The sequence below is a fragment of the Pongo pygmaeus genome, chromosome 10, assembly GCF_028885625.2.
Source record: "Pongo pygmaeus isolate AG05252 chromosome 10, NHGRI_mPonPyg2-v2.0_pri, whole genome shotgun sequence".
Classification (NCBI taxonomy): domain Eukaryota; kingdom Metazoa; phylum Chordata; class Mammalia; order Primates; family Hominidae; genus Pongo; species Pongo pygmaeus.
In genome coordinates this window covers 28,145,256-28,157,576 of record NC_072383.2, presented here as the reverse complement: position 1 = coordinate 28,157,576, position 12,321 = coordinate 28,145,256, and the positions used below count along the sequence as shown (strand labels likewise).

Genomic DNA, 12,321 nt, shown 5'->3' with positions numbered 1-12,321 from the left:
TTTCATATCCTATAACACAAAGTACAGGAAATGGCAATATGGAGTCACAGTCCTGCATTTAATGTCTCAAACATTTTTGATTACTTCTGTTTTCATGTTGGTTTTCAGTAGAACTGTGTGCTAAAAAATACTGCTCTTTGGTCATGGCTCTCCCTGTCTGAACGGCGTGCAGTCTGTAGCATCTATGGTTGTGGTAGTCCTATTTTCCTAATAAATTTCTTATGCTGTGAAAGACTGAAAATTTGAACATGCTGTGTATATGTTATTAAATTCTGAATTGGTATGACATATGTAACAGCTTATCAACATTTGAAGATACTAGTACTTGATATCCTCTTAAGGAAAATTAAGAGAACATTATCATCTCTATTTTATAGATGCAGCAAAGCTAGGTTAAAAATGAACCTGCTGCTGCTAGAAGTGGCAGGATGCAGGGCCTGGAACCTGATAGGCACTCAACTGGCATGCACACAGTTGCTGAATTAATAAAAATTTGAAAAATACAGAAAATATTCCAATAGAGAGCTAGGAGAGGACTGTAGGTTGCCTGTATTTGGTGTTGCATGAAGCACTATTGGGCTTGGCCCAAAGTATGTAGGAGCCTTGACATTATAAAATACAATAAGAAAGGCTGTATGTTTATTTGCTTGGTAACTGTACAAATAATTTGCATTTCTTTAGCAACTGGTTCCATCATGCAATAGCCTGGCCACAGGATACTGGAGAATTCAATAGAGACAAAAATGAGATTAATACCTGCAATTTCTACTGGAAATGGTTGTTGCAAAAACTAAATGAGGCTGTCTATACACAGACAGTCATATTGTCTGCAATTTTTCAAAATACTTCAACATGGGTATTTTTGTCACATAAGGGTGATAATTATTTTTAACCTATACCCTGGAGTAGTTAGCATTTGAATGGCTAATCAAAAGCTCATGTAAACAGAAAACCAAGTCAACCTTGTTTATCTCTGATGACTACCAGAGGGTTGTTACTTAGAATATTGAATGCTGCAAATGATTTTTCATTGATAAAATGGTGTTCACAATGGGCTCTAAGTATTATACAGACTTCCCCACTCTTGCATAACCTGAAAATAAGAATCTATCTAGCCAAGTTGTCTAAACCTTTCAAAAGGGTGCCCTCAGACCATGAAATTCTGGTGATCTGATGTACAGCATGGTGACCATACTTAATATTCTATTATATACTTGAAATCTGCTACAATAGTAGATTTCACACACAGTGAGGTGATGGATGTGTTAATTAACTTGATTGTGGTAATCATTTCACAGTGTATGCATACATGAAATCATCACACTGTACACCTTAAATATATACCATTTTTATGTGTCAATTATACCTCAATAAAGCTGGGTGGGGAGGGGGAAATGGGGTCCTCAGCTGAAGACTCTCCCCAGTCCTGTTTCTAGATGCTTTGGAGGAAATTTAGTCACCTGATGCTGTCAAGAAAGTTAGCCCAATCCTGATGCTAGAATATTGTCCCATCTGCTTCTAATGAAACTTTTTGTTCAATGTTCTCCAGATCCAACCAAAGGACAGAGCACAGGGACTGTCTAGAGCAGCTCTGTCCAACAGGACTTTCTAAGATGACATAAATATTTTGTTCGCCTGACTAATAACATAACCACTAGTATAGGTGGTCATTAACCACTTGAAATGTGGCTAATGTGACTGAAGAATCAATTTTTGTTTAATTCCATTTAAATTTTAGTAGCCACATGTGGCTAGTGGCCATCCTGTTGCACAGCAGTTTGGGAGCTTACAGAACAAGGTTGTGTGATATTTTTGTGCCTGTTGGCCATTACATGTTATATGTGTGGCAGAATTCAGTCTGTAAGTTGTGTTCATGGCCATGCTAGATGGTAAAGTTGTGGGAGAGGGAACCTGTAGTTCCCCTCTATTAGCACTGTGGACTATGTCAACTCATGATGCACAAACAACTCAGCTGAGGTCAGTTCTCAAAAAACACAGCATGGCTGCAGGGAGTCCTGGACTCTGGAGGTGAATCTAGGTCCTCTGAATTGCACAACTTAGTATTAGAATGAAAATACACAACTCAAAGACTGTCATAAAATTAAATTACCAGCCATGGGAAAGCACCAAGCAGAGTGTGTAGGCTTTGGCAGCGGTATGATGCAGTTTAACCTTGTGTACACCAAAACACTCTATTTTCACCACCTGCCCCCCACTTTAATTAAGTGCATGAGCCTTGATAAGGTTGTATCTGTTTGGGAATGAACATGCAAACAGAGCATAAGAAATCATGCCCATCCTCCCTCTGCCCCTGAAAATAAGCATTTTAAATATTTCAGCTAAGAATTTGGTTTGGAAGAAGGAAGTCCTTGTCACAATAATTCTTACAAAACAAAATAAGCAATTGAAATAAGGCAACTTCCTTATTTCTGAAGAGCATCACTTGAAGCCCATTTTTATGTTGGTTCTTTTTTTCCCCCAATTTTATTTACTGGTAAAATACATATAAAATTTACCATTGTGGGGAGTAAAGAGGGAAAGGGAAGGTGTTTGTCAACAGGTACAAAGTTTCAGTTAGACAAGAGGAATAAGTCTGGTGCTCTACTGCATAGCAACGTGATGACAGTTAATAATAATATACTGTATACTTAAAAATAGCTAAAAGACAGGATTTTAAATGTTCTCACCACAGAAAAGATAAATAGTTCAAATGATGGCTATGCTAATTAGCTTGATATGACCATTACACAATATATATGTATCCAAATATCACGTTGTACCCCATAAACATATAAATGTCAATTTAAAATAACTTTAATAAGAGAAAAAGAAAAAAACAATTTTAATCATTTCTAAGTGTACAGTTCAGTAGTATTATGTACTAAGTATATACTTAGTACATAATACTAAGTATTATGTACTAAGTATATACTAAGTACATAATACTAAGTATTATTTCAAATTTACATAAGTTTTTGTCCTCAAAGGTAAAACAATACACTAATATGTAAAACAGCATTTAAACATGCACAAGATTAAATTCAAATTCAGAATAGTGCTCATGAGGGAAGCCAGGAAAGAAGGGGTTCAGGAAAGAAATAAAAGGGGGCTTAAGTTTTACCTATGTTTTCTTTTTAAAGATATAATGAATTAAATATGGCAAAATGCTAAGACTTGACCTAACTGAGATTTAAATACATAGGCATTTGTCAGGTCATTTTCTATATGTTAATGTATTCTTCTTTCAACTTTTTTTTTTTTTTGAGGTGGAGTTTCACTGTTGTTGCCCAGGCTGGAGTGCAGTGGTGTGATCTCAGCTCACTGCAACCTCCACCTCCTGGGTTCAAATGATTCTCCTGCCTCAGCCTCCTAAGTAGCTGGGATTACAGGCATCGCCCACCATGCCTGGCTAATTTTCTGTATTTTTAGTAGAGAAGGGGTTTCACCATGTTGGCCAGGCTGATCTTGAACTCCTGACCTCAGGTGATCCACCCATGTCAGCCTCCCAAAGTGCTGGGATTACAGGCATGAGTCACCATGCCTGGCCCTTCTTTTAACTTTTTATTGTGACCTAATTTTAGACTTGCAGAGAAGTTGCAAACATATTACAGAGTATCCATATACCTCTCAGCTTACACCCCTAATGTTAACATCTTACACAACCATAGTACAATGATCACACCAGGATATTAACTTGGATACAGCATGATTAACTAAAATAAAGATGGTATTGGAATTTCCCGTTTTTCCACTAGTGTCCTTTTTTTATTCTACAATCCTATCTAGAATCACACATTGCATTTAGTGGTTAGTTCTCCTTAGTATCTTGCAGTCTGTGAGAGTACCTCCATCTTTCCTTGCCTTTCTGGACTTGACACTTTTCAGTTACTTTGTCAAATGTCCCACGATTGGAGTTTGTTAGATATTTTCTCATGATTAGGTTGAGATTATACATTGTTGGCAAGAATACCAAGGAAACGATGCTCTGCCGTTAGTGCCTTCCATCACAGGTTCAGGATGTCTCTTTTTTGTATGCTTAAAATATTTCATAATTTCAATAAAAAATAAATAAATAGCTGTATTACTCTGGGTTCTGTAGAGATACAAAACCAATAGGAGATGAATGGATGGATGAAAGGAAGGAAGGAAGGAGAAAGAAGAAAGAAGAAGGAAGGGAGGGAGGGAGGGAGAGAGGGAGGGAAAGAGAAAGAAATAGAAAGGAGGGAGATTTTAAGGAATTGGCTCATGCAATTATGTAGGCTGAGAAGTCCCAAGATCTGCCAACTGCAAGCTGGAGACTGAGAAAAGCTAATGGTATAATTCCAATCTGAGTCTGAAGGCTTGAGAAGCAGGAGGGCTGAGAGTGTAAGTGTCAGTCTGATTCCAGGGGCAGGGAAAGACTGTGCAAAATCTTCTTTACTCAGTGTTTTGTTTTACTCAGGCCTCAGTGGATAGGATGATGTCCACCCACACTGGGGAGAGCAATCTGCTTTCCTGGGTCTACTGATTCAAATACTAGTCCATACAGAAATACCCTCATGGACACCTCCAGAATAATGTTGAACAAATACTTAAGCACCACATGGCCTAGCCAAGATGACACATAAAATTATGCATCACAACAGCTTAACTTCTAAATTAGAAACTTCCTACTCTGCATATTTAGGTTCCAAATCCCATAAAGTCAAATGGATCTTAGGAAGTGTTCCAATTCTTAGTTATTATTGGCTTCAGGCCTAAAACATTATAAATCCACAACATACTACCATTTCTAAAACTTCAAGAATCTTTATTATAGTTGATCTTGCTTCAAGAGAAAAGGCAGTTTATACTACTTAGATAATGTAATAATTGTAATCCAAGAGAAGCTAGACCTGCAAGTCTAATTAAGGCCCTAAGAAAGAAATTAACATGAGCTGTATTGTTAATGAGAACTCCCAAATCCCCTGATCTTCTTTTGGAAGTGAAAGCAAAGTTATCATTTAGAATTGACTACATTCCTCAGCCTACCATCCTAAGAATGATGTGTGTCATTGCTATTCTATGATGCTTTAGAAAGAAAAACCTAAATGATTATATATTTTTCTCTGGCAAAAAAGAGTGTGTTTCAAGCACTTTGACGACCTGAGTTGTACATATTAAAAGTTGTGTACACACACACACACAGATTGTAGAGAATATATCTGATATGGTTTTGTTCTGTCCCCACCCAAATCTCAAACTGTAGCTCCCATAATTCCCAAGTGTTTTGGGAGAGAGCTGGTGGGAAGTAATTGAAACACGGGGGTGGGTCTTTCCTGTGCTGTTCTCATGATAGTGAATAAGTCTCACAAGATCTGATAGTTTTATAAAAGGGAGTTCCCCTGTACATGCTCTCTCTCTCGACTGCTGCCATGTAAGGCATGACTTTGCTCCTCCTTTGCCTTCTGCCATGATTGTGAGGCCTCCCCAGCCACATGGAACTGTGAGTCCATTAAATCTCTTTTTCCTTATAAACAACTCAGTCTTGGGTATGACTTTATTAGCAGTGTGAGAACAGACTAATACAATATCTCTACAAACATATTGTAGAGAAATGGTATAAATAAGTAAAATTTCAAGTTTTCTCTGAGGTTGCTCCCCTTTGAAGCTCTTCTATCCTCAAGATCACTCTAAACTTTGCTGGTTTAGGCTGGGAAATCATTTCTTCTTTAAATGTTTATATTCAGTTCAAAGTGCTCCATTTCCGTGAGTAATGACAAAACATAGCTCCCTACCGACCCACCCCCCCACCTCCACTCTAGCTGCATGGAGAGGAAGCTACTTATGAATTCTTTTCTAGGTCCTCAGAGTTCTGGAAGGCAGTCACTGAGTTTTTATGAAAAGCCAGAGCAAGGACTCCAGATCCCATTATGCCAAAGAGGAAGCTGAATACTTATTTTAAATCTCATTTTAGCCTGCTCCAAATGTGGACACCATTGTTAGGCCAGTCCTGTATACCATATGTACCTCTTGCAAGTCTCTTAGAACAAGCTGTTCCCCTCAAAGGATTTTCTTCCAAGGAACCAGAACATGGGTTTATTTTGGCCTGGAGCAACTCCTCCAGGAATCTTCCCGGGAGGAGATGGGTGGTCAGCCTCCTGAGACAAGAGTGTGTAGAGGTTAGGATATGGGCTCTGAAGCCAGACTACCTATGTTTGAATCCAGGTTCTTGGGTTTATGATTGGGGAAAAGAGAGAGTTATATAACCGTTCATGCCTTGGTTCTTCCTTCTATTGAATGGGGCATATGATGATACTTAACTGATTGAGTTGCTGTGAGGATTGAAAAATAACACATGTAAAGTGCTTAGTACAAGACCTGGCATATAATAAGTGTTAAATAAGTGCTAGGGAAAATTAGCCAGGCATGGTGGTATACACCTGTAGTCTTAGCTACCTGGGAGGCTGAGGAAGTTTGCTTGAGGCCAGGAGTTTGAGGCTGCAGTGAGCCATAATGGCATCATTGTACTCCAGCCTGGGCAACAGAGTGAGACCCCATCTCTAAAAATAAAAAATAATAAAATAAAATAAATGCTAGGGGGCCGGGCATGGTGGGTGGCTCACGCCTGTAATACCAGTACTTTGGGAGGCCGAGGAGGGCGGATCACTTGAGGTCAGGAGTTTGAGACCAGCCTGGCCAACATGGAGAAACCTCGTCTCTACTAAAAATACAAAAAATTAGCCAGGCGTGGTGGCCCATGCCTGTAATCCCAGCTACTCAGGAGGCTGAGGCAGGATAATCGCTTGAACCCGGGAGGCAGAGGTTGCAGTGAGCCAAGACCATGACACTACACTCTGGCCTGGGTGACAAAGTGAGACACCGTCTCAAATAAATAAATAAATAAATAAATGCCAGGGAACATGTGGCTTCTGACTTAAACACCTTCCAGGATTAATCCAGGTCCACAATCACTCAGGGGAGTTGTGAGCAGTCTGTGGGCACCTGCCAGGCTGCCTCTGTTGGGTAGTAGAAGCTGCTTCTTTCCAACTCTAGCTCTGCCTATTTCTTCTATCATGTCATCAGAATTCCTTAAACATCTTATTTAACAGAATATACAAATTTAAGCCAGTTCTACAGTGAAAAACCTGAGAGTGAGTCATGGCAAACTTTAACTGTAATCTTGTATAATGGAAATGGAGATAGGCAAATATTGGGAAAAGATCTTAAGAAAATTGATGAATCCAATAGGTAGGTCAGATAAGTGTTTCTTGGCTTTCTGCTTTCCATTTGTAAGCATGTCTGTGTGTGTGTATGTATGTGTATGTTTATACCCATGCCCCTTATTTAGAACTCTAAATCTCCTAAGGACGGGAACCATCTGCCACCCGACAAGAGAGAAGTAAACTCCATGCATTCGTCCTTCTACCCTCAAGAGGGATCCTCTTCAGCCTAGGATGGTATGGGCATAGAATATTTTGGAAACACAGGGATAGATTCTGTGGCTTTCTGTCCCCTTTTATCCTTTTCTCTTTCCACATTCCTGGCTCTAACTCAGTTCTTTCTGTTGCCATGGTAACCAACAGTCTCAGAACACAGACTTCTGACAGCTGGACTTTTAGCCACGGAGACTCGCGATGTGAAGGATATCTCATGTCTCCTTTTTTTGCCTCAGGAGTTAGCAGCACTTCTTCCATGTGGGCAGCCATCAGGGCAGAGTGTGACAGTCTTTTGTTTTTGGGTGTGTGTGTATGTGAGTGTGTGTGTGCATGCGCGCACGCGCGCATGCATGTGCACATTCTTCCAGCCCTACTTACTCTGGGGCTTCACAGAAAAAGCTGGACTAAACAGTGTCATCAGACGGTGGGAGGATGGGCATCTAAATACCAAAACCTTTCTGGAAAGTAATTTGGTATCAACTACCGCAAGACTTTAGTATATTTATGGAGTTTGGTCCATTAATCCTACATATAGAAAAATAAGAGCCATAGTCAAAGATTTATGGAAAAGCTGGTTTACTACAGATTTATTTAGCATTAATAAGAAGTGGTTAAAAATTGCAGAGTAACAATATATATGTTTGTTGTAGGCTATGGGATAAAATAATTTCAGTTTCAACTATGTCATATCCACATTTACATATATGTATATGTATATGTGGACATATTGTATACATGTACAGATATGTACATGTGTGTTTATATAAATAGAAAAGATAAGGAAGTCCATCAAAATGTTTTGATAGTTATCATTATCTTTAGAAGGTAGGACTACAGCATATTTATTTCATCTCCATACTTTCCTATATTTTTCCAATTTTATACAATGATCATCCTTTTCTTTTATGATACAAGATCTTACAACCATAGTAGGACAAATGATGAGAAGTGGAGATGCTTAGTAGAGAGGATTATAACACAATGAAATAAGTTTTAAAAGGGAGAGAGCTTCCTCTTCTGCCCTTCACTGAGAGATTGTAAAAATTGGATAATACTGGCCAGGCCTGGTGGCTCACACCAGTAATCCCAGCACTTTGGGAGGCCGAAGTGGGTGGATCACGAGGTCAGATCAAGACCTTCCTGGCTAACACGGTGAAACCCCTTCTCTACTAAAAATACAAAAAATTAGCTGGGCATGGTGGCATGTGCCTGTAGTCCTAGCTACCTGGGAGGCTGAGGCAAGACAATCTCTTGAATCCAGGAGACGGAGGTTGCAGTGAGCTGACATCGCACCACTGTACTCCAGCCTGGACAACACAGTGAGGCCCCATCTCAAAAAAAAAAAAAAAAAAAAAAAAGGATAATACTTCTATCTAAATGGGGTAGTTCTGAATAGAAAAGGGAATGGGGCCGGGTGTGGTGGCTCACACCTATAATCCCAGCACTTTGGGAGGCCAAGGTGAGTGGATCACCTGAGGTCAGGAGTTCGAGACCAGCCTGGTCAACATGGTGAAACCTCATCTCTACTAAAAATACAAAAATTAGCCAGGTGTGGTGGCGTGTGCTTGTAGTCCCAGCTACTCGGGAGGCTGAGGTTGCAATGAGCCAAGATCACACCACTGCATTCCAGCCTGGGAGACAGAGTCAGACTCCATCTCAAAAAAAAAAAAGAAAAAAGAAAAGGAAATGGATAATGTTTTTGCCTAAGTACTGTGATTCTCTTCTCCCTAGTCCCACCTATTTTTTCTTTTTTCTTTTTTGAAGCTTCTCGAGTTGAGAGAGATTTGTGCCTTTGAACTCCATGGCATATTCATCCTCTAACAGCGACATAGAGGACGACAGCTCCAAATCCAATTCCAACCTGAGCCTCTCTGTGGGCTATTTCCCCTGTGAGGACACACCCTGTGAGGACACGACCTCCTGGGAAGACGCACCTTCCAAGGGTCCTTCCATCCACTTTCTCCCTCCCATCCAAGGGGCATGGGGGACTGAAAGGATAGGGAGACGCATGAAGAGACAGGACCAAATTCAGGATGAACCAGAGCAGTTTTGCAAACTAAGCATCTTCCTGGCCTGGGATGTGGACGTTGGCTCCGATAACACAGACTCAATAGCTAATAGGCTTCTAAATGGAGACAACCTGTGGATAGACAAGTTACCAAAAGAGAGAACAAATCTGTCTGTTGGCAAACTGAATAATCTTGTGCAAGAGTTTCAGACATTTCTAGAAAATCTGAAAGATGATGATGCTGTACTTCCTGCAACTGCTCAGAAAGATTTCCAGCTGTCCAGAGGCTCCCCTCCAGAAATGGTTCAGGTCAGTCATCAAGAATATGATGCTTGTCAAGACCTGCCCAAGTGCAAGCCACCAGAAAATAAAGATGTTATGTAGTCTCCACAGACTCCTCTAAGGCTTAAGGGACATGAGCTGGCTGAGGAGAGCAGAGATGCCTCACAGGACAGCAAGGGATAGGCCTGGGTTGAACCACAGAATCTTATGACCACTGGGAGGAGGCAGGTCCCAGGGGGTCTGACGTGATACCAGTGGGAGACAACAAGGAAAGGAGTCAGGGTAAAGCTGTAGGGAAAAGACTGGGAATGCTGAGGGAAACAAGAGGGTAGCAAGCAAGGAGAAGGGCTAACAACTATATCTCCCTCCCCACCAAAAACGTATATGTTTGGTATTGATGAGCATTGAAACTTTGCATTGACACTTGGGCTATTTTTGGTAAAAGGATGTGAGTTCCACAAATGAGTAAATGTTGATTTGGCTGTTGTCATGGTTATTCCTACCTAACACATCCTTCATTTTCATGGCAGATGATAAGCCAGGCAACTGCCAGCCAAAGGACAAGCGCTCCAGAGATCTCCTCAATCCTGTCAGAGCAGCCAGAGAAGGATGACACTCCTTCCCACACACAGGCCCAGTGCTGCCTGAACTTTGGGTGGGCCTTCAGCTGGCTGAGGCAGCATATCCTCCCCCCTCTGCTGAGGAGGGATCACCCTGTGAATGCCACCAAGAGTCCCCATCGGTCAGCACCAACGAAAAGACTCTTTCACAGAGGCAAGAGAATTCAACCTCAAGAAACCCTTGAATTAGGACATCCCATATAGACAGATTTTTAAACTTTTTGGAAAGTTTAAAATAATCCATTAATAAGGATTCCATTAATAATCCCCATCAGTTTATTTTTTCCTCAATAAACAAAATAAATGCTCTTGTTACCCCACGTCTTCCTCTCCCAGCACACCATCTTGACTCACATTTCAAGCATATGTGGGCCAGGCGCAGGGGCTCACACCTGTAATCCCAGTGCTTTGGGAGGCCAAGGCAGGCAGGTGGATCACCTGAGGTCAGGAGTTTGAGACCAGCCGGGCCAACATGGCAAAACCCCATCTCTACTAAAAATACAAAAATTAGCTTGGCGTGGTGGGGGGCGCCTATAATCCCAGCTACCCAGGAGGCTGAGGCAGGAGAATCGCTTGAACCTGGGGGCAGAAGTTGCAGTGAGCTGAGATCACACCACTTCACTCCAGCCTAGGCAAAAGAGCGAAACTCTATCTCAAAAAAATAAATAAATAAAATAAAAAATTAAAATTAAAGAAAAATTTAAAAAAAGAAAAGAAAGTATATGTGTTGTCTAGAAGACAAATTTATTCTCAGGAAATTTTAAGTAGTATTATGCTTCCTAAACTAAACTATTCTTTTTCTCTCCTCTCACCCATTCTTACTGTATTTTACCCTAGTTTATCTACTTTATGTGTTTTAACCTATTTTATCATTAACCCAAATCCCCATTTTCAGTAGGCAGCAGCGTGACCCATCAGATTCCTGCGGTGGCAGGATGATTTGGCTTGAATTTGCAGGGCTTGAGTGAGTGGCAGTGGGTATTGAGTCACTGAGGAAATTAATTTCAATTTCAGGAGATCGGACAGCAGTTCTGATATTCTCTGGGTACCTGACAGGTTCTAGAATGTGTTGCCTTGGCTGTAGTAGTGGCCCACTTAGGAGCAATGTGACGACTGTGAACACTTCTTAACCACTCTAAGTCTAGCTGTCTTCATTCAAAAGATGTGGAAGATAATAATACAACCTCACAGGGTTAGTGTGAGAGTTTATGAGGTAACACAAGCACTTGATAAATATTATTACTGTTGTTGCAAGTAGACATTCTCCTGAGGAACTCTCCAGACAACTTGTTCAAGGGATATCCAAGAGTGAGTTAATTAAGAGTCAATTCTCATTGAAACATTTCCCACACAGAGCAGTATTTACCAAAAGTTCAGGGTTTTCAGCAAATCTTAACCAAATCCTCTCCCAACTCATTCCATTCTGCCCTCTGAAACTCCTTTGCAATTGTCATTGAACGTTCCGCTAAATGTCAACTTCTTTGAGGAAGGTTGCCCTCAGCCTTCTTGTCCTGACTCTCACCTCCCCAGCATCTCTACCATCCTCCTCATTCAACCACAGGTTCACTCAACGTCCTCCTTCTTCTGCTGGCACTACCATCCTGCGTGACCTTCAGAGTTTATGTGGCAAAGCATATGACTCTTCAGTTTCAAATTCCTTCCTTTCCTCAATTTCAATTCCGTATCCTTCCTCTCTTCTTCCTTCCTTCTACAAATATTTAGCAAATAGGAGTGCCAGATACTTTTCTAGCTTGCCAAAAAAACAAAAACAAAAACAAAAAAACCCTCAATCTTTAGGCTCAAGCAACTTATTTAAGACATAAGGTCAGGCAAACATATGATTATAAAGGGTATGAGTGATAATACTCTGTAATGAGTAAACGCTGAGTTCTAATGAAAAAAATAACCCATTCAGCATGGGGAGGTTGGTTGTAAAAGGTTTCCTGTATGAGATTCTTTGAGTTACAAATGAGATTATTTAAGGTGGAGGACTTTAACTGACTTTAATTAGTAT

At 40.6% G+C, this 12,321-nt stretch overlaps 2 protein-coding genes across 5 annotated transcripts in view; one reads left to right on the top strand and one right to left on the bottom strand.

Annotated features, from left to right (window-relative positions):
- LOC129009628 (liprin-beta-1-like) overlaps window positions 1-12,321 on the bottom strand; it is a 155,400-nt gene that overhangs the window by 96,278 nt on the left and 46,801 nt on the right. The gene's annotated exons all lie outside the window — the stretch shown is intronic.
- On the top strand, window positions 7,571-10,628 carry C10H12orf71 (chromosome 10 C12orf71 homolog). The gene is made up of 3 exons (XM_054442892.1): window positions 7,571-7,655; window positions 9,162-9,714; window positions 10,218-10,628. Exons 2-3 carry the CDS (start codon window positions 9,199-9,201, stop codon window positions 10,509-10,511), a joined length of 810 nt encoding a protein of 269 aa, XP_054298867.1. The 5' UTR covers window positions 7,571-7,655; window positions 9,162-9,198; the 3' UTR covers window positions 10,512-10,628.